Here is a 22822-nt window from a genome sequence, read left to right on the forward strand (position 1 = left end):
GAGCTGACGCTGTGGATCCCACATTGTGTGAGGTCACTTACCAAACCTTTCCAAAGCGTCGGCCATGGCCTGATTTTTCACCATGTCGATCAGTCCCCGCCCCAGGCAGAAGTGGGGGAAGATGAGGAACACAGACTTCAGGATTTCATTGATATTGTTCAGCTTCTAATGGAACAAAAGCCAAGCACAAATCAGTCACCTGAGCAGCTTCTCAGGGAGAGAACCAAAAAGCAGGGAGGTTTAGCTTGCTGAGGGTGACTGTCCTGTACATTTGCTTCCCAATGGGTAGAAACAACCACTCCACCACCCTCTGACAGCACAGATTAGACCAACAAACTTGACAAATAATGGGGGAACCCTCTGGGCATGATTATAATTGCTAAGTACTGTATGTACCAACACCACAAAGATAGTCCGGCCCAGAGAGCTCACAGTCCAAGATTTAGATAATATGCTTGAGGTGAACAAATAGGGCTGGGGTCGAGGTAACAGCAGAGAGATGGGATTGCCAAGCACTGTCTCAGTCACAGATTACCATCAGCTGAACTAATGCCAAGCAGGCATGGGATACCCCATTCCCCCAGGTCTCCAGAGGGCAGGGGACTGGTATTCTTATCTCAGCTTTCACTCCCACCTCCAAGTGAATACAGAGCTTAGCTTCTCCACACAGCACTCAGTAGCTACCAAACTCTTCTTTCCCTTTGACTATTGATTAGAAACAGCTGAAGAGTTTTAAGCCCCTTTCAGCAAGGTACGTAAGCATGTGAGTAGTGCCGCTGATGTCAAAGGGGCTACTCGTGTGCTTAAAGTTACACACGTGCTTACGTACCTTGCTTAACTGGGGTCTTCTGGGCAACATGCCCCACTTGCTCCACCATTCCCTATTCTGACCACTTGACCTAGCCTTCCCTCCCTTCCCCTGCACACCAGGAGATACAGAATGGACACCGCACACTCGCGAGTGCCTAAGGGCAATGTAAAGCAGTGGGGTGGTCAGTGACGCATCATGGGAACATACGTTATTGGTGAAGAGCTCGAGGACGAAAGTGGCCACACTGCCATTTATGCCAATGAAGAGATTCACGCTGGTCAGCACCACGTAGGCTGTGCTGGGGATCTTGAACACAAAGGAAGCTGGGTACATGAGTGGTGTTATAGACCACCTGGTGAGCAGAAAGACACAGTGTAAGACACGCTCATTCACAGCACAAAGTCCACTGCGGCCTCATGGCTCTCCTTGAGAGATGCAGCCTTACCCATAGAGCAGGAGCAGAAGGGCCAGTGCGGGCAGGTTGGAAGAGGACACGTAGGACTTCTGTTGGAAGCAGATGAAGATGATGATGACCAAGGTGGCTGGAACTACGTAGTTGCACTAGAAGGAGGAAGAAATAGCTCCAGGTTACTTGCAAAATAAAATCAAAAGCATCTTAATGCTCTACATTTGTTTTTGTTCAATATCTTAATTAATGATCTGGAGGATGGCGTGGACTGCACCCTCAGCAAGTATGCAGATGACACTAAACTGGGAGGAGTGGTTGATACGCTGGAGGGTAGGGATAGGATACAGAGGGACCTAGACAAATTAGAGCATTGGGCCAAAAGAAATCTGAGGAGGTTCAACAAGGACAACTGCAGAGTCCTGCACTTAGGATGGAAGAATCCCATGCACTGCTACAGACTAGGGACCGAGTGGCTAGGCAGCAGTTCTGCAGAAAAGGACCTAGAGGTTACATTGGACAAGAAGCTGGATATGAGTCAACAGTGTGCCCTTGTTGCCAAGAAGGCTAACGGCATTTTGGGCTGTATAAGTAGGAGCATTGCCACCAGATCGAGGGACGTGATCGTTCCCCTTTATTCGACATTGGTGAGGCCTCATCTGGAGTACTGTGTCCAGTTTTGGGCCCCACACTACAAGAAGGATGTGGAAAAATTGGAAAGAGTCCAGTGGAGGGCAACAAAAATGATTAGGGGGCTGGAGCACATGACTTATGAGGAGAGGCTGAGGGAACTGGGATTATTTAGTCTGCAGAAGAGAAGAATGAGGGGGGATTTGATAGTTGCTTTCAACTACCTGAAGGGGGTTCCAAAGAGGCTGGATCTAGATTGTTCTCAGTGGTAGCAGATGACAGAACAAGGAGTAATGGTCTCAAGTTGCAGTGGGGGAGGTTTAGGTTGAATATTAGGAAACACTATTTCACTAGGAGGGTGGTGAAGCACTGGAATGGGTTACCTAGGGAGGTGGTGGAGTCTCCTTCCTTAGAGATTTTTAAGGGCAGGCTTGACAAAGCCCTGGCTGGGATGATTTAGTTGGGGATTGGTCCTGCTTTGAGCAGGGGGTTGGACTAGATGACCTCCTGAGGTCCCTTCCAACCCTGATATTCTATGATTCTATGAAGTGGAGGGTAAAATATGGGAATAGAATTGAAAATAAGCTAGCACATTATACATGGTGATTGGAGAGCTTGCCAGCCACTCCACATCTTCCTTAGTCCAGCACCGGAAACGTACTGTGTACTTGTCCTAGGGTGAATCGCAGTGCCCAGATGTTACAATAAATGAAGAGGAATAAGTCAAGGTGTTTATTATTGTCACGATTCGTATTACAGTAGCCGGATAGTGATGGGAGGTTCTGGGCATGCCCCGCCCTGAAGAGCTAGCAATAGATTAAAAGACAAGATAAAAGGTGGGAAGGGAAACAGAGGTGTGGAAAAGGGAAGTGACTTGCCCAAGGTCACAGAACAGGCCAGCCAGCAGCAGAGCTGGGAATCAAATCCAGGGCTGCTGAGTCCTGGCGCAGTGCCCTGATCACACCATGCTCTTCAGCACTAGCTAATGTCAGTACATTCCCCTGGAAGTGGGAGTTCACCATGCCCTTTCAGTAGGTTTGTGACCATATGCACAGGTCTGTGTGCGCACACGCGTGCACAAGGGCCAAATTCAGCCCAGCCAGAACTCGGTAACCACACCAGCTTATACCAGGGATGGTCAGCTGTGCAGGGAGACCAGTGCTGTGCTGGCAGGAGAGCCAGGTGGGTGGAGCAGGGGCAGGAGCAGCTTGTCAGAACTACCAGGCACCAGAACACTCATCACATGCATCCCGTTAGGGCACGTAGAAGAACGCACACTCCTTCATCCTAACGAGCTCTGCAACGAAGGCATAGTGCTCTGCACTGCCCCGAGCCTAACCGGTACAAGCTGCCTTCGTTTCGCAGTTATGCGTGTTGTTACATATTGTAACCTGCTCTAAAGGATGAGCTCCCGGGAGGCAATCTTACCATGTCCCAGACGAAGTTAGCCAGCCAGTAGATCACCGGCTTCACCCCACTGATGAACTGCAGGTGCTTGGCCTTGCTGACTCGCTCCTGGATCAAGAAAACCACAAAGCTGGCGGGGACGAAGGACATGGCGAAGATCACACAGATGGAGACTAAAACGTCCACCGACGTGGTCATCCTGGGCAAAGGGAAATCAGAGTGGCGATAAATTATTGCCAGAATCTCCCTCCATACTGTGCCAGCGCACGTTAGCACCGGAACCTGAACTGGGGCCCCATTCGGCCACCCTCACCACACAATGGGAATACAGGTGGTAGAACTGGGCCCTCAGGTTAAGCTCTGTTGCAAGTATGTTCATTGAAAGGGCATTGTTGGGCTGGATAATGATGAGAGGTCTTTCACGTGTCTAACCACAAGGGAAAATGTCGGGATTTACATCTGAGTTTTACTCCACCAAAGATTTATATGTGTAGGGGACTGGCACATGAGAGCAAAGCTCTGCCCAGCACTTTTCCAGCGTTAACAAGCTTCAGTATAATGCAGTTGGGAGAGTCAGAGACTGAGATTTGCAAAGCTGCTTAGGGGATTTGGACACCCAAGTCCCATTAATGTAATGGGAATTGGAGATGCAATTCCCATAGGTGGTTTTGGAAATCTCAGCCTGGAGTGCTGCAAAATCCCTGGCCAGATCCTCAACTGGTGACTACAACTGGCCACGTTAATCCAGCACGGCTCTGGTCTGCTGGCTTTTGAATCACTAAGGAATCCTCGTTCCTTTATTTACCCGCTCCCCTCTCCCAACATCCATTTCTTGAAGCTTCCTTAATTCCAAGGAACTTTCTTCTTCCCTCCCTTCCATTCCCCTAGCCCCTCGTCTCCAGCAGGCCGCGGATAACATTCATACTAGGACGTACAGGGCGACCTCGGAGAGCTGCTGCTTGGTGAGGTTGAGCGGGTGGTTGAACGCGGTGATCCCGTAGGTGCTGGGGTTCTCGCCGTCCTGAAGGTTGGCCCGGAGGATGGCATTGTTGATCACATTCAGGAAGGAGCCAATGGCGTGCCAGCCTTTGTTATTGAACCAAACCTGAAAAGCAACATGCCAGCATCAATAGGGTTGCCAGCCATGCCTACCATTCTACAGGCTCCCCTGGTCCATAGCCAAGGGGTTCAGAGGTCTACAGCCACTTGGGTGGTGGTGGGAAGATGTACTGATTCTTCCTGCCTTTTTGCAAACTATTGTCAGCCACCTCAGTGGCACAATATACAGTTTGACAAGGGCAGTTATGTGCCCCCTGATCTCCTGAATAAAGGTGGTAGCATCACTTCAGTTCACATGAGGAACCTGGGATGTTCATGAGATCCTAAGCATGGGTGAATGGAGGCATATGGCCCATGTGCACTGGGAAAGCACAATCCATGGTTCCTATGCTGGGAGCAGGTAAGTGCCACGATCTACTGATTTCCAAAACCCTGATCCAACACCCTTTGGAGTCAATGGGCTTTGGACTGGGGTCCAAGAGGCCACTCTCTCCTGGAAAACACGACACAGGGATGTGGCAGTTTTGGTTCTGTTGGCAAATGATTCGGGCGCCGTGCCCCCTGTTCTGAACACATGCTGCATACGGATCGCTAGGGCATTGCCAATTAGAAGCAGAGCTGGGGTTTAAAATGCAAGGTTCTGGCTCCGAATATCAGGCACAGCTGTGGGTGGGCAGGATTTACCTTCACGTTGTTTTTTGTGTCCATCCCTTTCATGAAGCTTCCCAAGCTGTGAAGAAACTGATCTCCAGAACTCCCCTGTGAACAGCACACAATGGCACATTTGCTTCATCCATTATAGACAGTGCAGCGGATACCTTACTTATACTGTTTGCCTTGCCACAGATTGGGGGATGGGAAGGTGCCCCAGCCTCACAAGTCCCCTGAACTGCAGTCCCAGGGCTCAGAGTCCCTCACTATTCTTCTGGGACGTCTCCAAAGTGGGCAGGAAGTTGAGAAAGCCCCAGGGAACTCCAGAAGTGTCTTTTGTGTGGTAGCAACTAACCGGCACAATCCCACATAGAACTTTCCTATTCTAGCAGCTCTCAGAGACACTGTGTCACAAATACTCGCCCTCCCAAAAAAATCAATAGCCCAGATTCCTTCCTGGGCCAAGATCCATGAAGTGCAGAGGGGGAGGCCGAGGCTCACTGATTCTCTGAAGCAATTTGCACTTCCCTGGCACAGGTTAGAGCAGCTGAGAGGCTGCTCTAATTTACACCAAGTGGCAATCGGGCTGGATGGGGCCTAGGGGCTCTACTCCTGCTCTGTGCCAGCTGAGAGTGGGGGAGCTCTGAGCTAGCTAGATCCAGCTGCTGTCTGCCTGCTCTGTAACAGCAGTGGGGGAGCTCTGAGCTAGCTAGATCCAGCTGCTGTCTGCCTGCTCTGTGCCAGCAGTGGGGGAGCTCTGAGCTAGCTAGATCCAGCTGCTGTCTGGCTGCTCTGTAACAGCGGAGTGGCACAGAGAGGCCAGAATGAATGAGAATATCAGGCTTGATTTCCCCCCCCAGTTCTCATGTTGTGGTTTCTGAGACACCCAACCTGCTCTCTCAGATTCTGAGCTGAGCTAGCCGATAGTAACTGGGGTCACTGACTCCCATTGACATCAATGGAAGCTTCCTGGAGTGAAAAAGGAGTGAAATCAGAATAAGGACCTCAGGACTTAGTCCTCTTTAAGTCAGCTTCCTGACTCCACTTTGGGTTTATATGATCAGGTATTCCGAGACCGTAGTTACCTTCTGGATTTGAACAATGACGACTCCGCCCACAAATGCAGTTCTATTACAACCCATGCTAGCATAATGTGGCTCAGCACATGGTCCTTTATCTCAAGCAGAGGAAACTCATATTTTTAGACCCAAAGGTCCCGGGGTTCAGTCCCTGCTGGCCACACTCCCCCCCCCCCCCAGGGGTGTACTATGACATCAGCACATTCTGAGCCCATATGAAATTGCTCTTCACCTTGGCTACCTCCAAGATTTTCTTCACTTGCTTGATGGCATCACTGACTTCATCGCTGGGAGGAAGCAGGAGGGAACTGCTGGCGCCCACTGAAAACCCACCATACCTGAAAGCACAGACAGACAAGATAGTGAAACACAGACTGACTCTACAGTGTTCTCCATAACAGGCCCTTTTTCAGCCCCTGGGGCTTTTAGCTTGCTGCTCTGTGCTGGGATCGAATACCTCAAAGTTAGGCCTTCAGTGACAACCTGAAGTTGACATTTGTTTGTTAAGCTTCCATTCAACGGGAGCCTCTAGGGGTGTCCACACAGCCCACAGCAGTGAGCCTGCCATGTAGACATGCCCGAACTCTCATAACCAAACAGGACTCCCACTCGCTGAGCTCTCCGAGGGGACAGCAGGACATTCAGGCTTATTCCTCCCAGGAGCTGTGCTCGATTTCTGGTTAATTCCCCCAAACAAAATTAGAACTGACTGTTTCCAAAACTGACCTGTGGCCCTTCCACACTGCAGCCCAACCTTTCAGCTTCTGTCCTTTCATCACGCAGGGGTTAAAGGAAGGGGAAGCAAGGCGGAGAGCAGCTACCATTCCACTGCTGACAGCAGAGTGGGGTCCTCTCTCAGTGCAATGCTCCCCCACCGTGCTCCCGGCCCCTCTTAGGATGGTGCACTTGATTGTAAGCAGTCTAAGGGCCTGATCTTGCAAGGGCTTGCTAGTGGGCATCCTGCTAAGTGGAACTACTCACAGGAGCAGGCGTCGTGGTAAGTGGGCTCTTTTCAGTTTGTCCGCTCACAAAGCGCGGTGACTAGGGAAAGGCTCAGTAATTGTGGATACTATTTCTCCTGCAACGCTCAAAACAATCGTTTCACTGAAATATTTCTGGTGGGTTTCGATTTTGAAAAAAGCTTCGTTTTACAAAAATTAAATTGGACCAGACAGCAGCCCACAGAGCAGGGCACTCCATCGGTTAATGAGCCCCAAGCAACCTAAAGAAAGGACAGTAACTTACCGGAACTCATTCACCCAGATCTTGTTCCTTAAACTGGGAAGGCAAAGAGAAGAAACAAGTCTGTTATTTATGAGATGGGCCATCAGTCAGACCTACCCTCCAACCATATGGGCACAGACCATAATGAGACAGAAGTGCATTCATGGCCAGGGCCAGATTAATGGTGTGTGTAACTCCAGGGAGTTCAGTTGTGTCACCCGGCAGAGGAGTTTGCCCTGATGCTTTATACTGGTATAGCAGCTCCCGGGCTCCCTGCACTGCTCTGCCTTGGCCCACAGGATAAAGCAGAGAGGGACCTGAGCTGGAACCGGAGTCAGAGACACTTCTGGACTTGGCTGAAGTTTTGGGCAGAGCCCATTGCATCGCAAAAGAATGGGAAAATCAGAAGCTGCTTAGAAAATTTACCCAGGGTCGTGGTGGAGTCTCCATCACTGCCAAGTTTTAAATCCCGAGTGGGTGTTTTTCTAAAAGCTCTGCTCTGGGATTATTTGGGGAAGTTCTCTGGCCTGTGTTACACAGGAGGTCAGGCTAGATGATCACAATGGACCCTGCTGGCCCTGTAGTCTATAAATCTAAACCAGGAAGGGATCCAGCAGTTTCAGACCACGCTTTTAAAAGCCTCGTGTTTGACTTCAGGAAGAAAGTTTTCAGCTAGTTGAGTACTTGGCTAGAAATACTTCCTGCCGATTTGTGCTGACTTGCACCAGCCATTGAGCGAACAAGCAAAGTGAGTTCGAAACGTAGGGTCTGATCCAAAGCCCATTGAAGTCAATGTAAAGACTCTCCCTGACTTTGCATCAGTCCCTCCAAGGCGACCGGGAAGGGACTATTAGCTATGCACAGGTGGGTGCTGGTGGGTCTAAAAGAGCCTAAGCTGGGGTGGGCCAAGAGAAAGCGCAAATTAGACTCACTGAGCCTCGCATAGTCTCACCTCTGCAGACAGCCCAGAGTTTACAGCTCTCCAGGGGTCAGATTCACCCATGGGAGTTATGTGGTGCACAGGTCTCTGCACAGGGGTAGCAGCAATCACTAGGGAACAATGTGTGTAATAGGCACCTTTTCCCAATGATCTGTGCGTAGGTCTTCACCAGATAGTCCGATATGTTCCGGCCCGTCAGGTTCTGCAGGATGTCGCCAGTGTTCTGTTCTCTCTGGTGCCGTGGGGAAAGCAGAGACTTGGAATCGAGTATGTTTTCCTCGGCTTCATGCATATCCCCCCAAAAGACCCAACCCAGCCGCGCGTTCTCCACGCACATCCCCGTGCTGCTCTGGGGCTACAGAACAGACCTCTCCTACCTGTGGAGGTGGCAGCCCCCCTGCACCAGGGGGGCACACAGGGAGCATTTTCTTGATCTTCTCATTGCTGCATTCGCAGGCCGGGGAGGGGTTCTCCATGGTCCAGTTGCCGTTCAGGAAGATGTCCAGGACCGTGTCGGGGACAGAGGCGGTGGTCCATTTATCCTCTCTGACCAGGCAAGGAGTGTCCCTGCATGAGGCAAGAGCCAAGGCAAATGCAACTTTTTATAAAGAATGGTCAGTTTGCTAAATTATGTAAATAATCAATGCTGGTCAACACACAAGAGGGAGTTTTCCGAAGCGCTCAGCTTGGGCCTAGCTCTGCTCCCACTGAAATCAGCAGTCAAACTCCCACTGGCCTAGCCTGGCGCCTGTGGAAGGCAAAGGGAAGGCTCTCATTAACATCAATGGGAGCAGAGTCAGGCTGACGCCAGGCACTTTGGAGAATCCCACCCACCATTATCATCCCTTTCTGGGGAGCTTAAAGTGCTTTATTTAACTCCGCCTCACAACCCCCAATAGAGCCACTTTGTGGCAGGGGATGCTGACATGCAGAGATGTTTAGGGGCTTGGAGTGGGCATGGAGCTGCCCTGCCCCAGGGTAGCACCAGGAGGCAGAATGTCTTGGCGCTCCCATTCCTGCAGGGCGAGTGCGCCTGCCACTGCACAACTTCGCAGGTGCAGATAATTCTCCCCCAACCAACCGGCCTACCCCATTGCCTGATGTGTGGGGCACAGAGCTATGGCCCATCACCTCCCTACCCAGTTTGACGCAGTGACTTCAGTTCTGGGTGGCCTGTATACAGATCACACAAGGGTTGGTGGTGGGGAGGAAGGTGGGGGGGTTCTCCTTTGTGCCTTCCTTCCAGGCACAATCTGGCCATAAATGACTTGCCCAAAGCCACACAGCAAGTCCGTGGCAGAGGTCTCCAGGCCTCCCATCCTGCCTGCTAGCCACAAAAGCACACTTGTGGAAGCCACACACACAAAGAAATCCTACAGAACATGAAGCAGAGAACTGTGGGAGCAAAACAACTAGACCAAGCCAACGATACACGGCCATGTGGCCAGTCTGGCTTTTCTTTTCAAAGCCAGACCCCCACTGCAAGTAACTCGGGGAACACCCTTGCGTCTCTATCCCGGTCAATGGCAGTTCCCAGCATGCTGCCTGCACGGAGCACTAGCGATGGTCTGGGCACCCCTGGGGGGCGGGTTCTTGAAGAGAGAAGGAAAGAGGTCATTTTCACAGTACGCGCCTGCACCCTTGTGTGCTCCCTTCTGCCCTGCGGAGCGAGTGGCTCCCACTAAAGTCTGGCTCAAGGGGAGGGAAAAGGTAGGGCCTGAGCCTGCAACCCTTGCTTAGCTGAGTGGCAGTGCCAACAAAGGATGCAATCACAAATGAATACTTTCATACAACATAGGAGGCAAGGGGCCTGCACCTCTGAAGGAAGAGCTTTCATATGAGTCCAGGCCGCTGGGATCAGGCCTTCTGCTTGATGTTTCCCTAAGCGGATCACTACAGCTGCTTCTAATTAACCACTGCCATTGCGATAATACAAACACCACACCCATCATGTTGATGTTACAACCCCCGAAAGCTGGTTCTGAGGCTGGTGACAATGGCAGCTGAGAGTTATGTGACACACGTGAACAGCATCCACCAGGGCCTCAGAGCAGCAGCAACGTGAAGTGACTTAGAAATGACAGAGCCACCCCTTGTGCCTGCCCGTGCTCGGGTTCTACTTACGGAATGGAGTGTCCTTCCACACAGCGGGTCCCAAAGCCGGGTTCATTGAGAAGAGTGTTCACAAGCTTCTGAGTGCCTGCATCGTCTGGCGCGTCATTGCTACGGGGGGCATCAAAGAGACACATTCAGGGCACCAAGATAAGGCATGTGCCGCAAAACCAGCTATATGGCAGGGCCGAGACACAGGTAAGAGGGTAGGAAAAGGAACTGGGTGGAAATTTTCCTTTGTGGCATGTGTGTGTTCTCTCTCTCTGTCTCTCACACAAAAAGTACTGTAACATTTGGAAAGAGTTTGGGATACTTTTAGCTTCTTTTCTGTGTGATTTAGCATCTGAGAACAAAGTGAATTGAGATCTGAGGAAGAAAAGTGCCAAATAGTATTATATTCCTCCTACCATTCAAACTCACTCTTATTTGGAGCTTGCCTTGTTAAAGCTACAAACAGGCAAAATGGTGTCTTTTCTTTACCCTGTACTTTGGAGTTACGCACACAAATGCAAACTGTAATGGTGAATAGAGAAAGCAGAACCAGTTCTAAAGACGCTGATTTAATGTTTTCTAGTCATTTGCAAGGTACCTGATAAAGGTATACTGCTCCTCATACATCCAGGGCTGCAGCTCCAGGCTGGGGTATTTCCCGAAGGGAGGTACGATCAGGCTGAACATGAGAGCAATGCACACAAACACGGCGGGCAGTACGATCTGAAATCACAAGGGACGCGGCAGAGCCACCTTTAAAAGAAGTGTCCCCACAGGCGTCAGCCACCCAGAGTGACGCATGTAAGCCACTCGGAGACACTGGTAGAACGGGGCCATGTTCCAGTGACCTCTGCAGGAGTGGCTGCCTGGTCTCACCTGGGCGAAGAAACCCTTCCTGCTGCGCTTGGCAATGAGCAGCCTCTTCCACAGCAGAGCTACGAACTGCTGCTGGATGAGCTTCCAGCCCTTCATCTGGTAGGAGCCTTTGCCATCCATCCCACTGAGCAGGTCTGTCTCTCTGGATTCTGCTGACAACAAACGACACAGGGCTCTCACAAACAAACAAAAGCAGATTTCCTTCTCCTTCAGAGGCTGCTCCTGCTTGTGCAGACAGGACCCGGCTGGCTGCCCAGTCTCCTAGACCCACTCTGAGCACAGAGGCGTATGGCGTGCAGTAGGGCAAGGGGAAATGATCTCTCATGACTATGCAGCTGTTAAGGTGCCACAGGACTCTTTGTTGCTTTATGCATCTAAGTGTTTCTCTTTCTGCATCACTGAGGCTGAGACTATCTTCAGATCTCGCTGCCATTCATTTCCAAAGGGATCTGGGCATCCAAATCTACTAGGCACTGTTGGAAACCTCAGCCTTACAGTCTATACCAGGAGTTCTCAAACTGTGGGTCACGACCCCCTTTGAATGGGGTGGCCAGGGCTGGCTTAGCCTTGCTGGGGCCCAGGGCTGAAGCCCGAGCCCCACTGCCCAGGGCTGAAGCCAAAGCCCAGGGGCTTCAGCCCTGGGTGGCAGGGCTCAGGTTACAGGCCCCCTGACTAGAGGCCGAAGGCCTTGAGCTTCAGCTTTGGCCCCCCTGCCCGGAGCGATGGGGCTCGGGCTTTGCTCCTCCCCCTCCCCAGGCAGTGGGGCTTGGGTGGGCTTAGGCTTCGGGCCCCCCTCCTGGGGTCATGTAGTAATTTTTGTTGTCAGAAGGGGGTCATGGTGCAATGAAGTTTGAGAACCCCTGGTCTATACTATCTGTTCATTAAACCCCCTTGGAAGCAGAGGTGGGCCAGACCAGAAATGCCAGCTCTGAACATCCCCAAACATTGGGGAAAGTTCCACTCTAGAGTGGAACTTTTCAGCTTAGGTCCACCGTTCATTATAAGGTGTCCCATAACACAAAAAGGGGCTTTATCTATTTATTCCGAGGAGTAAGAGTATTAACTTGGCCTTAGGGAAGGGTAGATTCATTTCAAAGGGCAGGGGAATGTTACTATAACAGCTGAGATCCAGCAACATCTGGACCTAGAAAGCCCCTGCTTGAGTTATTGTGGCTAGGTCACATTTCCATAGTCTAGATGTCACTAGGGGCACCTCTATTCTATAAAATGACCTGACGCAGTGCCCACGGAAATCACTGAAAAAGCTCCCAGTTGACTTACTGGGTTTTGGGTCAGGCCCTAAATCTGTCCCCTTTGGACAGACTGTTTCATGCATATTCACACATTAGCTTCTGCAGGGCCCCAGAATGAGTTGGGATATCTAGTGCTGATGCATAAACAAACCTTGTTCCTCTTGCCTTGGCCCATGCAGGGAAGCAGAGATTAATAAACATCCTGCATGAGGATGGAGCATCCAAGGTTAAGTATGTCAGGAATTCTAACACACTTCAACAAATGCAGGAGAAACTAATAGGACATTTGCTGGAAGGAATTTAAATAGCATCCAAAACTCTTTGAAGGTGTGCTAATTAGTTTGTTTCAATGCCCTCATAAAATCTCGTATTTCTCGCATTGTGATTCACCCCAGAGCATGGACAATGAACACATTTCTTTAAAACATTCATATTTTAGAACTGTAGATTAGTAATGAGGCACAGACAGACAATTAAGATTATTGCACTACAGCTCCTTCCATCTTTACCTGGATCTATGTCTGAATCATTAGGGTCGAAAGCATCATCTGCTGTGAATGGATGAAGACAGCTCTGTCTGTCTCCAAAGACACGCCTGTTCCTTCTTGCAGGTAATGTGCCATCTGAAGAGGACAGCACATGTTAGCTGATTTGCTCAAGTTAACAAAGACAATGAACAACCCTATTCTTCTATGAGCCCCAAGCACTGGGAACTGAAGTATTACCAGCAAGCTACTGTATAGAAATCTTCACTGAATATTTGCTTTCAACTTTTAAGAAGTTCCCATATGCAAACTGAACTGCTGTGGACTGCCTCTGAGCTGCTGCTGAATTAGCACCAGTGCTGGGAAAAGCCACCACACACCTTTGCATTGATCTGTAAAGTGAACCCATGAGCCAGTTTTTCATAGGGTGTCCAAGGAACTTACTTTTAAGGGCAGGGGACATGACCAAAATGTTGCTGAAATCCAGCAGTCCCTGGATGCTTGGAATGGCCCCATGGAGACTCTTGGAACCAGGTTTTTCATTTATCAATTAAAATTTGTGTGGCTGGGGGATAATCCTAAAATGTTAATTCAAGACATATTGTTACATCAAGCAGAATTTGCTCTGTGTTTCCCAGGAACAGACTACTGGAACAAATTTGTGGTGCGAAGAGCAGCATTTGGAGTGAAGACAAAAGTCATAGGCTTGGTCTACACTAAACCCCCAAATCGAACTAAGGTACGCAACCTCAGCTACGTGAATAACGTAGCTGAAGTCGACGTACCTTAGTTCGAACTTACCGCGGTCCAGACCCGGCAGGCAGGCTCCCCCGTCGACTCCGCATACTCCTCGCGGTGAGCAGGATTACCGGAGTCGACGGGGAGCACTTCTGAGTTCGATTTATCGCGTCCAGACAAGACGCGATAAATCGAACCCAGAAGTTCGATTGCCAGCCGCCGAATCAGCGCGTAAGTATAGACAAGCCCATTGACTCATAGACTCATAGACTTTAAGGTCAGAAGGGACCATTATGATCATCTAGTCTGACCTCCCGCATGATGCAGGCCACAAAAGCAGACCCACCCACTCCTGGAATAATTCTCTCCCTTGACTCAGCTGTTGAAGTCCCCAAATCAAGATTTAAAGACTTCAAGTCGCAGAGAATCCTCCAGCAAGTGACCCGTGCCCCATGCTGCGGAGGAAGGCGAAAAACCTCCAGGGCCTCTGCCAATCTACCCTGGAGGAAAATTCCTTCCCAACCCCAAATATGGCCATCAGCTGAACCCCGAGCATGCGGGCAAGATTCTCTAGTCAATTGAACATAGACACTGTCAGACTAATCATTTGCTCAGAAACTTACTTAATGACACTTATTCAATGTTTCATGATAAACTCATTCGGACACTAAGTTACTGGAAAAAATCCTCCATTCCAAGAAATATGTGCATGCGTCTTGACACTCAGTAATGACATTTTTGCATGGCTATTTTGTGACTTTAAAAAAGTCACCACAAAAGTGTTCCAGTTTCTGATTCTGAAAATAATTTTTGTAGCTTCTTTCACTTGTGGCTTCTACACCAGGGCAAGAACCATCATTTTACAGATGGAAAAGTTGACACCCAGAGAGGCCAACAGATTTGCCCTAAACTATAGAATGTGTAAGTGGCAAAGTGGGAAACAGAACGCATACCTGCTAAATTCCACCCCCTTGCTCTAACCACTAGATGATTGATTCTACTTGCCCAATGGCTTAATTCCTTCAATGGGAATTTATATCAGTTGAGAATTTAACCCTCTGTCAGTGGTGTGCATAAGGGATGATGCATGCAAATCCCATGTACAAAGCTATACAGATTGAACCTCCTTTGACAGTGCAGCCCTAAAACGATTGCACTAACCTGAGGTCTCTGCATCCACCCCGTTATCTTCAGCCACTTTGAGAAAGATCTGACAGGCAAAGAGAGGTTAAAACGACAATCAGAATTACTCTAATTCAGCAGTAATGTGCTGTTTGATGTAACATGGGAGATCCCATGATTCCAGTACAGAATGCATCATTTCAACTGGAGGGGCTATATGGACTATCCCTTGCCTAGAGCAGTGGTTCTCGACCAGTGGTACGTGTACCCCTGGGGGTACTCAGAGGTCTTCCAGGGGGTACATCAACTCATCTAGATATTTGCCTAGTTTTACAACAGGAAACATAAAAAACCCCAGCGAAGACAGTACAAAGTAAAGTGTCACAGTCCATGATTTGTTTATACTGCTCCGTATAATATATACACTGAAATGTAAGTACAATATTTATATTCCAGTTGATTGATTTTATAATTATATGGTAAAAGTGAGAAAGTCAGCCATTTGTCAGTAATAGTGTGTCTGTGACACTTTTTTTGTCTGATTCTTATGTCTGATTCTATAGGTTTTTAAGTGAGGTGAAACTTGTGGGTACACAAGACAAATCAGCCTCTTTAAAGGGGTACAGTAGTCTGGCAAGGTTGAGAGCCACTAGCCTAGAGCAACTTAGAACATAACCAGTGTGACACCTGAGGACTTGGCAGCCAAATGCACCCCTATGATTTTGATTGCTGAGGTTGGGACACTTTTTTGAGGGGGAGGGGGGAGAAGGGGGGACAGCACACATGTTCTATTAGCTCCAGCTAAGAATGGCATGGGACATTTTTTATCCGCGCACTATTCCCAGGCTGGAGCAGTCATTAACAATACAGAATCATGATGCAGAGTAAGCACTTGTTGTAACCTTCATCCCTTTCCAATGAAGATGCAGATATGAGGCTTGGTATTAAACTGGTGGAAGTCCACCTGCCTTCTAATCAAGAAGGAACAACATTCCTAGCTCTGATGGGATATGCTTTCCCCTGTGATTTCCTATACAGGAAGGGCCAAGTTTTCAAACACATTAGACAACAACAATGTTCTAGAAGCTGCTGGAAGAATCAGGTTTTCCTCCAACCAGTTAAATCATAGACTATCAGGGTTGGAAGGGACCTCAGGAGGTCATCTAGTCCAACCCACTGCTCAAAGCAGGACTAATCCCCAGACAGATTTTTGCCCCAGATCCCTAAGTGCCCCCCTCAAAGATTGAACTCATAACCCTGGGTTTAGCAGGCCAATGCTCAAACCACTGAGCTATCCCTCCCCCGAAAGAGGAAATCATGATGCCAAATGTGTTTCAGAAGGTGTTGGAGAATACAATAGACAGGGCTTCAAGGGGACAGGCTCTTTGTGCTGCTCTGGTGATGGAAAGCTACAGGAAAGCCAGCGTACCCTAGTGAAAGTGGACTCCCTAGGTGGAGGAGAGTCTGGGCAGGGGACACGACCAAAATGTTGCTGAAATCCAGCAATCCCTGGCTGCTTGGAATGGCCCCATGGAGACTCTTGAAACCAGGTGCAGCCCCAAGATGTCTGAAAGTACTTGACAGGGTAAGTTTAAAACCTGATCGTTAGAAAATAGTTCGGGTCAGACCCCCAGCTGGTGAAAATGGGGAGCTGTACTGTCTATAACAGAGCTGTGCCCACTCACACCAGCTGAGGACCTGACCCTCAATTTTTAATGCACGTTTCCCTTGTGGGCACACTTAAATTGGGCAGGAAGAGAGAATTCTTTTCACACTTCCGTGGATTAGGAACTCAGGGCCAGACCAGTTCCCTGGTAGACAGGCTTCCCATGGATATACAGGGGAGTTTGCCTTGGGGTCTGCAATTATTTGTTTGGCATTGTCTAAACCATCAGATGAGCTTCAGCTCACATACTTCCTCCAGGGTAGTCTCCGAGATGCCGTAACTCGAAATGCCCAGGTCAGAGAGACGGTCGTCGATCTCATGGAACAGCTCCACAAAAGCTCCCTCTCTAGCAGCTTCATACGGCAAGACGTAGGTTAGCTCATGGCCAATCTCCTCTACCAGCCTGGCCTCAGGAACGTGCTTCATAATGAGGTTGGAGATAACAGAGACGTCTGGAGGAACCAAAATACAAGATGCCCGCCCTGTTACTCAGTGAGTCACCGGCAACAAAGACTGCAGAGACTCAGGAACCTTGCTGGGACACATCCTCAGCTGGGGTAAAACACAACCCAGTGAAGGATCGACTTCAATGGAGCTAAAACCCCAGCTGCAGATCCAAGCAGCTATGACTATTTGCAGCATTTCTGAGGACCTTTGAAAACCAGACACAATCAACAGCCCTGCAAGCCAGGCTACATAAGTGAACTCTGTGCAGTGCTAACATATTGGCTTGAATGGCCCTTAAATTCTGCTCTCGTTTGATCATTAGGTGAGATTTCATACTATTCAGCACTTTGCATTCATTCTGCTGTGCAAGTATTAAATGTTCCTCAGAACCCCAGGTAGGGCAGTGCTGTTATCCTGATTTTACAGATGGGGGAACAGAAGCAGAGAGGTTAAGTGAGTTGCTCAAGACCACAGCGGTGAGATTCAATCTCATGCGTGCCTTTTTCAGTCCTTACCTACTGTCAAGGTGTCACTTTCATGGTCGCTGCCAAGCCCAGCATCCGAGCTGCTCTGGGAGACACTGTCGTCCTAGGTACATGAGAAAGGATGAGCATACGTTAATTGCATCAAAAGGCAGCCAGCTGTATGCTGCCCTCTGCTTATAACACCATCCAGAGAGGCCCAGCAATCCGGATGCTCTAGGAAGGGGCTATAGCACAAAGGATCTTAATGTCGTTGATTGTAACAAAGGGTTGAGATCAATAGTACTGTAAGAGGATGTAAGAGCAGAAGCTAATATCAGTAGCAATGTATTTAATCAATTCAGGCAAGCAGCCAAACCCATTGTCAGGCCGAAAACACAGGCATTAAAGACATCATGCAAAGAGGTTGTAATGGATGCAAGCTTCCAATGCAGTGGTTTAACCAGATCTGATCTCAGGGCTGTACCAAGGCAGGTAATGCTTCTGTGCCGTGCTAAGGGATTTCTTTTCAACCCATTTACTCCATTACATTTTAACTGTTGCTTCTTGGCAGCCTTAAGTTTTGGTGTAAGGAGGATAAAGATGGAAGGAGAAAGGAAGTGGACAGCTGCTATGGGAACTGTACCTTTTTCAGGTACGACACCGTACTGCTGCTGTTTCTGCAGGAGCTCAGAGAAGAGTCCACGTCCTTCTTGACCAGGGTCAGGTAATAGCCTGTTCCCAGCTGGTTCTTCAGGAACAGGGAAGAGCCAACGCAGCACAGTTTGCCGTTAGAAATGATGGCGATCCTGTCCCCTAGGATGTCTGCCTCATCCATGTGGTGTGTGGACAGAATGATGGTGCGGCCTGTAAAGAAAGAAGGTAAGACAAACATCAAGGAGTTTGCCAGTAAGTCAACAATATCAACGTCCCTAGGTCATGGGGGATGCAAGCACCCTGCCCTCCCCATCCTGCTAAATGGGGAGGTGGGTCCCTGGTAGGAGGGGGGAATGGTATGGAAGAAGTTAACAACTAGCTCAGGTGGATTCTCTCCTCTCCTTCATGACCCAGTCCCCATCCTGTTTGTATTTTGCCACTCATCTTGGTGGGCATTTACAGTGCTAGCTATGGAACCAGAACAAGCCACACCCCGCAGTGAGTGGACACACAGTGATCAGAGCAGTGTAAGATGTGGTGCACCTGAATTCCTGATTCCCCAGGTCCTGCTCAACTGGAGCAAGGGTTGTGATTTCAGGGTACACCAATGAAAGGGGTTTCATACCAACAAGTAGGCCCAATTAACACCAGAGGGCTTTACCCTAATGCAGACACCAAGAGTCAGCTTCTGAACTGAGCTACGTCCATATGAATCCACTGGAGTTACTCCAGATTTACACCTGTGGGAATGAAATCAGAATCTGCCCTCCTATCCTCTTCCCTCAGTGGGTAGTGAACGTAGAACATGGCTTTCTCTTGAGCACTGAAATGCAGTCCCACCAATTAAAGAGAAGGGGCTTGTTATAACGAGACTGCCAAAAGGGTCTCGTTAATAGGGAATGCAGGTGTCTGGGTGCCCTGAGCCCAGGCTGGGGCTGTTTGTTGCCATTTTCTACCGGGCACCAAGGGATTTGCAATGACGCATTAGTAACAATTCCCCATACAATCAGCAAAGGTAGAACAATGTATTTTATCTAAGCCACAAGCCACTGATGCCCTTTTCCTTCCAGCTCTAACTGGGTGAAAGAACGGATACCTTGGCGATACTTCAGAAGCAGTTCCCATATCCCTCGGCGAGAATAAGGATCCACCCCAGCTGTTGGCTCGTCCAAAATGACCACCTTTGATCCACCCACAAAGGCCAAGGCCACCGATAGCTTTCTCTGCATGCCACCTGCGAAGGGAGAGAAGAATTCAGGCTGGAGGCGTGAACAACGCAGCAGAGATCTGTGCCGTAAGGTGCTGTGGTGGAGATGGCTAGAACCAGATTCCCCACCCCCTGCACACAAATGCCTTCTGAAGCCATGTGTGCACACAGATAAAGTTAAATGACTCTCGGCTCCGTCCTCCCCCCATGACAGAGTTCTGCACCGTGCCAGGGAACAAGTAGAGGGGGTCCTTAAGGAGCTGGTCATTGCTCCGGGATCTTGCGTTGCTCAGCACCAGCATTAGAGCAGCTGAGAAGCTGATCTAACTTATTTGACTGGTGTAAAGTCTGCGAAGTACCTTACTGCCAATGGAGAACTGGCAGAGTGGAGCACCACACCATCCCACCACGCCCCTACACTGGGAGTGCAGGAGTGTTCTCCTACACAAGGGGGATTCTCAGTTAGCTGTTTGGGGCCAGAATCCACACACCTGGCATTGCCTGAGTGGGACGAAGTGAACAGAGCAGACTGGAGAATACAGACAGTGGCTTTAACCACTTTGCTTTTGTCTAACTTGCTCCAGTCACTGCCCGGGGTACCAGGCATACTGTTTTAGTTTTACATTTTATTAAGATGGCTAGAGATTTTTGGATCCTGGGTGCTAATAAATTCAATAGCATATTTACTATGAGAGCTTTGGGAATGACTGTCATCTTGGATTGAAGCTGGGACCTCCAGAACTAAAGCATGAGCTTGTGCTAAAAGATTAAGTCAGGTATAGACGATTCACGTCTTCTGTGGGTCAGGCACGGGGGGGGGGGGGTAATGCACACTCAGCCTTGGTTTACATAACTGCCCTAGGCAGAGGAAGCTCACACCGAACACCTCAGGCCCCGAGCCATTTGAATCTCAGATGAGCACCCAGGCTTTGTGGTCAACAGGCATAGGCACTGACTTACTCAGATCCCGGTCTGCCCCGAGCCCTGCCTCCACTCCACCCCTTCCCCCAAAGCTCCCATCCCTGCTGAGCACCCACTATTTTTTTTCCATGGGTGTTCCAGCCCCGGAGCATCCACGGCATCGGCACCTACGTCAACAGGGATTGAACCTCGGCAGCTCCAGAACGAAGAGCGCAAGTCTCCTCAGCTTGAGCTACAGGACGACGTTCCCAGCTATTAGCTGGAGCAGACCCACCTCTGTTGGAGATCAGCCCTAGAGGCGGACACTTAACACACACCAAGTGGCAGGTTACACTGTCGTATCTTGCTTTGCCTCTCCGTATTAGGGAACTACAGTGCCCGTCTCAAAGCCTTCTGAGCAGCTGAGCTGAGCCATGCAAAGGGCTGAAGAATTGGACCTACCAGAGAGTTTGCTGGTTCTAGCTTTGAGTTTGTGAGGCAGGCCGACATCCAGCACCATCTGCTGCATCTCTTCTTTCACCTTCTTTTCTGACAGCCCTTTCAGACGAGCGTAGAACCAGATGTGCTCTTCTACAGTCAGCCTACGGGGTAGGGAGCAGAACCAGCAAGGCACTATGTCTCAGTCAGGCTCAGGCTCATCCCATGAACCTTTTTTTTAATCAGTTACACAAACCATACTTATTGAGGCAGGAAAATATTATACAGGGCTAAGATTTTTGGAAGTGACTAATGATTTTCAGGACTCAACTTGGGACACCTTAGAAGGGCCGGATTTCCAGAGGGCAGATGCTCAGTGCTATCTGAAAATCAGGCCATATTAAGGTGCCGCAGGTTGGACTCCCAAACACTGAGGTATCCCAAATCATTAGTCACTGTGGAAAATTTTGGCCTATTTTTTTTTCAATGGAAGAAACAGTTTTCTAAAAGAAAAACTGGAAAAATGGTCTTGATGGATGTGCAAGGCATTGCTGATCGATCACAGATACATCTAACAATAAAACAGAACCTACTTCTGTCCGGCTACAGATTCTTAACGCCTCCATCACTGAACTATCCCAGGCCACAGATACAACTCGGAATAGCACCTCCTGGGTGGGAAGTAACCCCTGGCATAAGCCACTATTTGCTGGTTTCAGCCCATGAGGTGCCGTGTCTCCCATGTGACACCAACGACCCTCAGCTTCCATTGAATATTATGTTCCAGATCCGCAGCTGGTGTAACCAATCCACTCACTTCAATTGAGCTGTGCTGAATTACACCACCGAGGATTTGGCCAAATGTGGTACATTTTAACATCCTGATTCTTGGTTCACCCCCATTTACCAATATATTGATACTCCTTCAACACTACTTCATTGTTCAATTGCCTTTAAACAGCAGCCCTTGCAAATGATATGCCAGTTACATCTACCTCTATACACACATTTGCTAACCACTGTCCCGTGGAGTTACTCTGGACTTACACAGGCAAGAGAGAGACCAGAAGTGGGCCTAGAGCCATAGAGGGTGGGAATGTCAGAAAATGAGAAAAGGAATCCTCCGTAGTTTTAAATAGGCACACACACATTTTTGTTTTGTGCTACAGACCCCATCGTGCTTCTTGGCTGCTACTCACAAGTCAAAGAGGACATTGTGCTGGGGACAGACACCCAAGTTCTGCCTGATGGTGCTGAGCTCGGAGCGGATATCCTTGCCCAGGATGAAGGCCGTGCCCGAGGTCGGAGGAAATAAGCCAGTTAAAATGGACCTGAATGACAAATGCAGTAAATAGTAAGTGAGCTCCGAAACGTCACAGCACAATCCAAATCAAGAGGGGGCTTGTTCCACATGCACTAGGGAATGAAAGGACAATGGCTAGGATAGAGGCTTGCTGATATCCCCTATCACGTGATTATTCACCAAAGGAAAACAATCAGAGAAACATCTCGCACGTGAGCTTTCAGTTTTAATGGGAGCTGGACTGAACCACATGCTAATGGTTCTGCGAGAGAAAAATATCCTCCCCACTCCCTAAAAGCTATTAATGCTTTCAGAATTCATTTCCTTATTCTGATAAAGCAGGGTCACAAAGAGGGTTATTAAAAAGTGCTGCTGACACTGTACCAAGTCAGCCACAGTCTTGATCTGGAACCGTGACAATTCACTGGCATCAAAATGTTCCATTCCCCAATATCGGTGTATTTCATGGGCCAGATTCTCAGCAGATGTAAATCAGCGGAGATACACCGATTTACACCTGCTGAGTCTCTGGCCTGGCATATTTAATCTATACACCTATCCACATGCACATATTATATTGTCACGTTTAGACAAAACACTAGGTTTCAGAACCACTCTAACAAGAGCGCCTCCCCCACCCTTAAGAATACTGTCCTTACATGGTTGTGGTTTTCCCAGCTCCATTGTGTCCCAGAAAGGATGTGATCTGCCCTTCAAAGAAATTCAGTGTGAGCCCATCCACGGCAACCTTCTTGCCATCACGATAAATCTTCACCAGGTTCTGAATGGAGACCCCCAGGCTAAGATGAGTGGGTTCCTCCTCCATGCAGTCTGCGAGAAGAATAAGTAGTCAGCAAGGCAGCGTAGAATAGGCACAGCACCAAGAGTATTAATACACATCTTTCCTTGGCCAATGAGAACCCGCAGTGAAGTGGGGCACCTAGGAAGCTTCCTAATCT

General features: G+C 49.1%; 1 protein-coding gene across 7 annotated transcripts in view; it reads right to left on the reverse strand.

Moving 5' to 3' along the window:
- Positions 1 to 22822, reverse strand: part of LOC101953849 (phospholipid-transporting ATPase ABCA1) — a 129202-nt gene that overhangs the window by 13436 nt on the left and 92944 nt on the right. For 5 of the 7 annotated variants that reach the window (XR_010588737.1, XR_006177039.2, XM_042861050.2 and 2 more), the window contains 22 exons: positions 22523 to 22694; positions 21760 to 21891; positions 20585 to 20724; positions 19112 to 19249; positions 18005 to 18225; positions 17413 to 17485; positions 16700 to 16902; positions 14824 to 14872; positions 12949 to 13062; positions 11187 to 11338; positions 10909 to 11033; positions 10332 to 10430; positions 8585 to 8774; positions 8345 to 8439; positions 7289 to 7321; positions 6276 to 6381; positions 4998 to 5072; positions 4190 to 4359; positions 3276 to 3453; positions 1257 to 1372; positions 1019 to 1163; positions 42 to 165 (listed from right to left, as the gene is read on the reverse strand). Coding sequence is in view for 4 of the 7 variants with exons in the window: in XM_042861050.2 (XP_042716984.2) it covers positions 42 to 165; positions 1019 to 1163; positions 1257 to 1372; positions 3276 to 3453; positions 4190 to 4359; positions 4998 to 5072; positions 6276 to 6381; positions 7289 to 7321; positions 8345 to 8439; positions 8585 to 8774; positions 10332 to 10430; positions 10909 to 11033; positions 11187 to 11338; positions 12949 to 13062; positions 14824 to 14872; positions 16700 to 16902; positions 17413 to 17485; positions 18005 to 18225; positions 19112 to 19249; positions 20585 to 20724; positions 21760 to 21891; positions 22523 to 22694 (2850 nt within the window). In the remaining 3 variants the exon portion in view is untranslated. The remainder of the gene's footprint in view (positions 1 to 41; positions 166 to 1018; positions 1164 to 1256; positions 1373 to 3275; positions 3454 to 4189; positions 4360 to 4997; positions 5073 to 6275; positions 6382 to 7288; positions 7322 to 8344; positions 8440 to 8584; positions 8775 to 10331; positions 10431 to 10908; positions 11034 to 11186; positions 11339 to 12948; positions 13063 to 14823; positions 14873 to 16699; positions 16903 to 17412; positions 17486 to 18004; positions 18226 to 19111; positions 19250 to 20584; positions 20725 to 21759; positions 21892 to 22522; positions 22695 to 22822) is intronic. The other 2 variants (XR_010588736.1, XM_024108510.3) reach the window with 1 other exon arrangement.

Source organism: Chrysemys picta, chromosome 6, assembly GCF_011386835.1.
Source record: "Chrysemys picta bellii isolate R12L10 chromosome 6, ASM1138683v2, whole genome shotgun sequence".
Taxonomy (NCBI): Eukaryota; Metazoa; Chordata; order Testudines; family Emydidae; genus Chrysemys; species Chrysemys picta.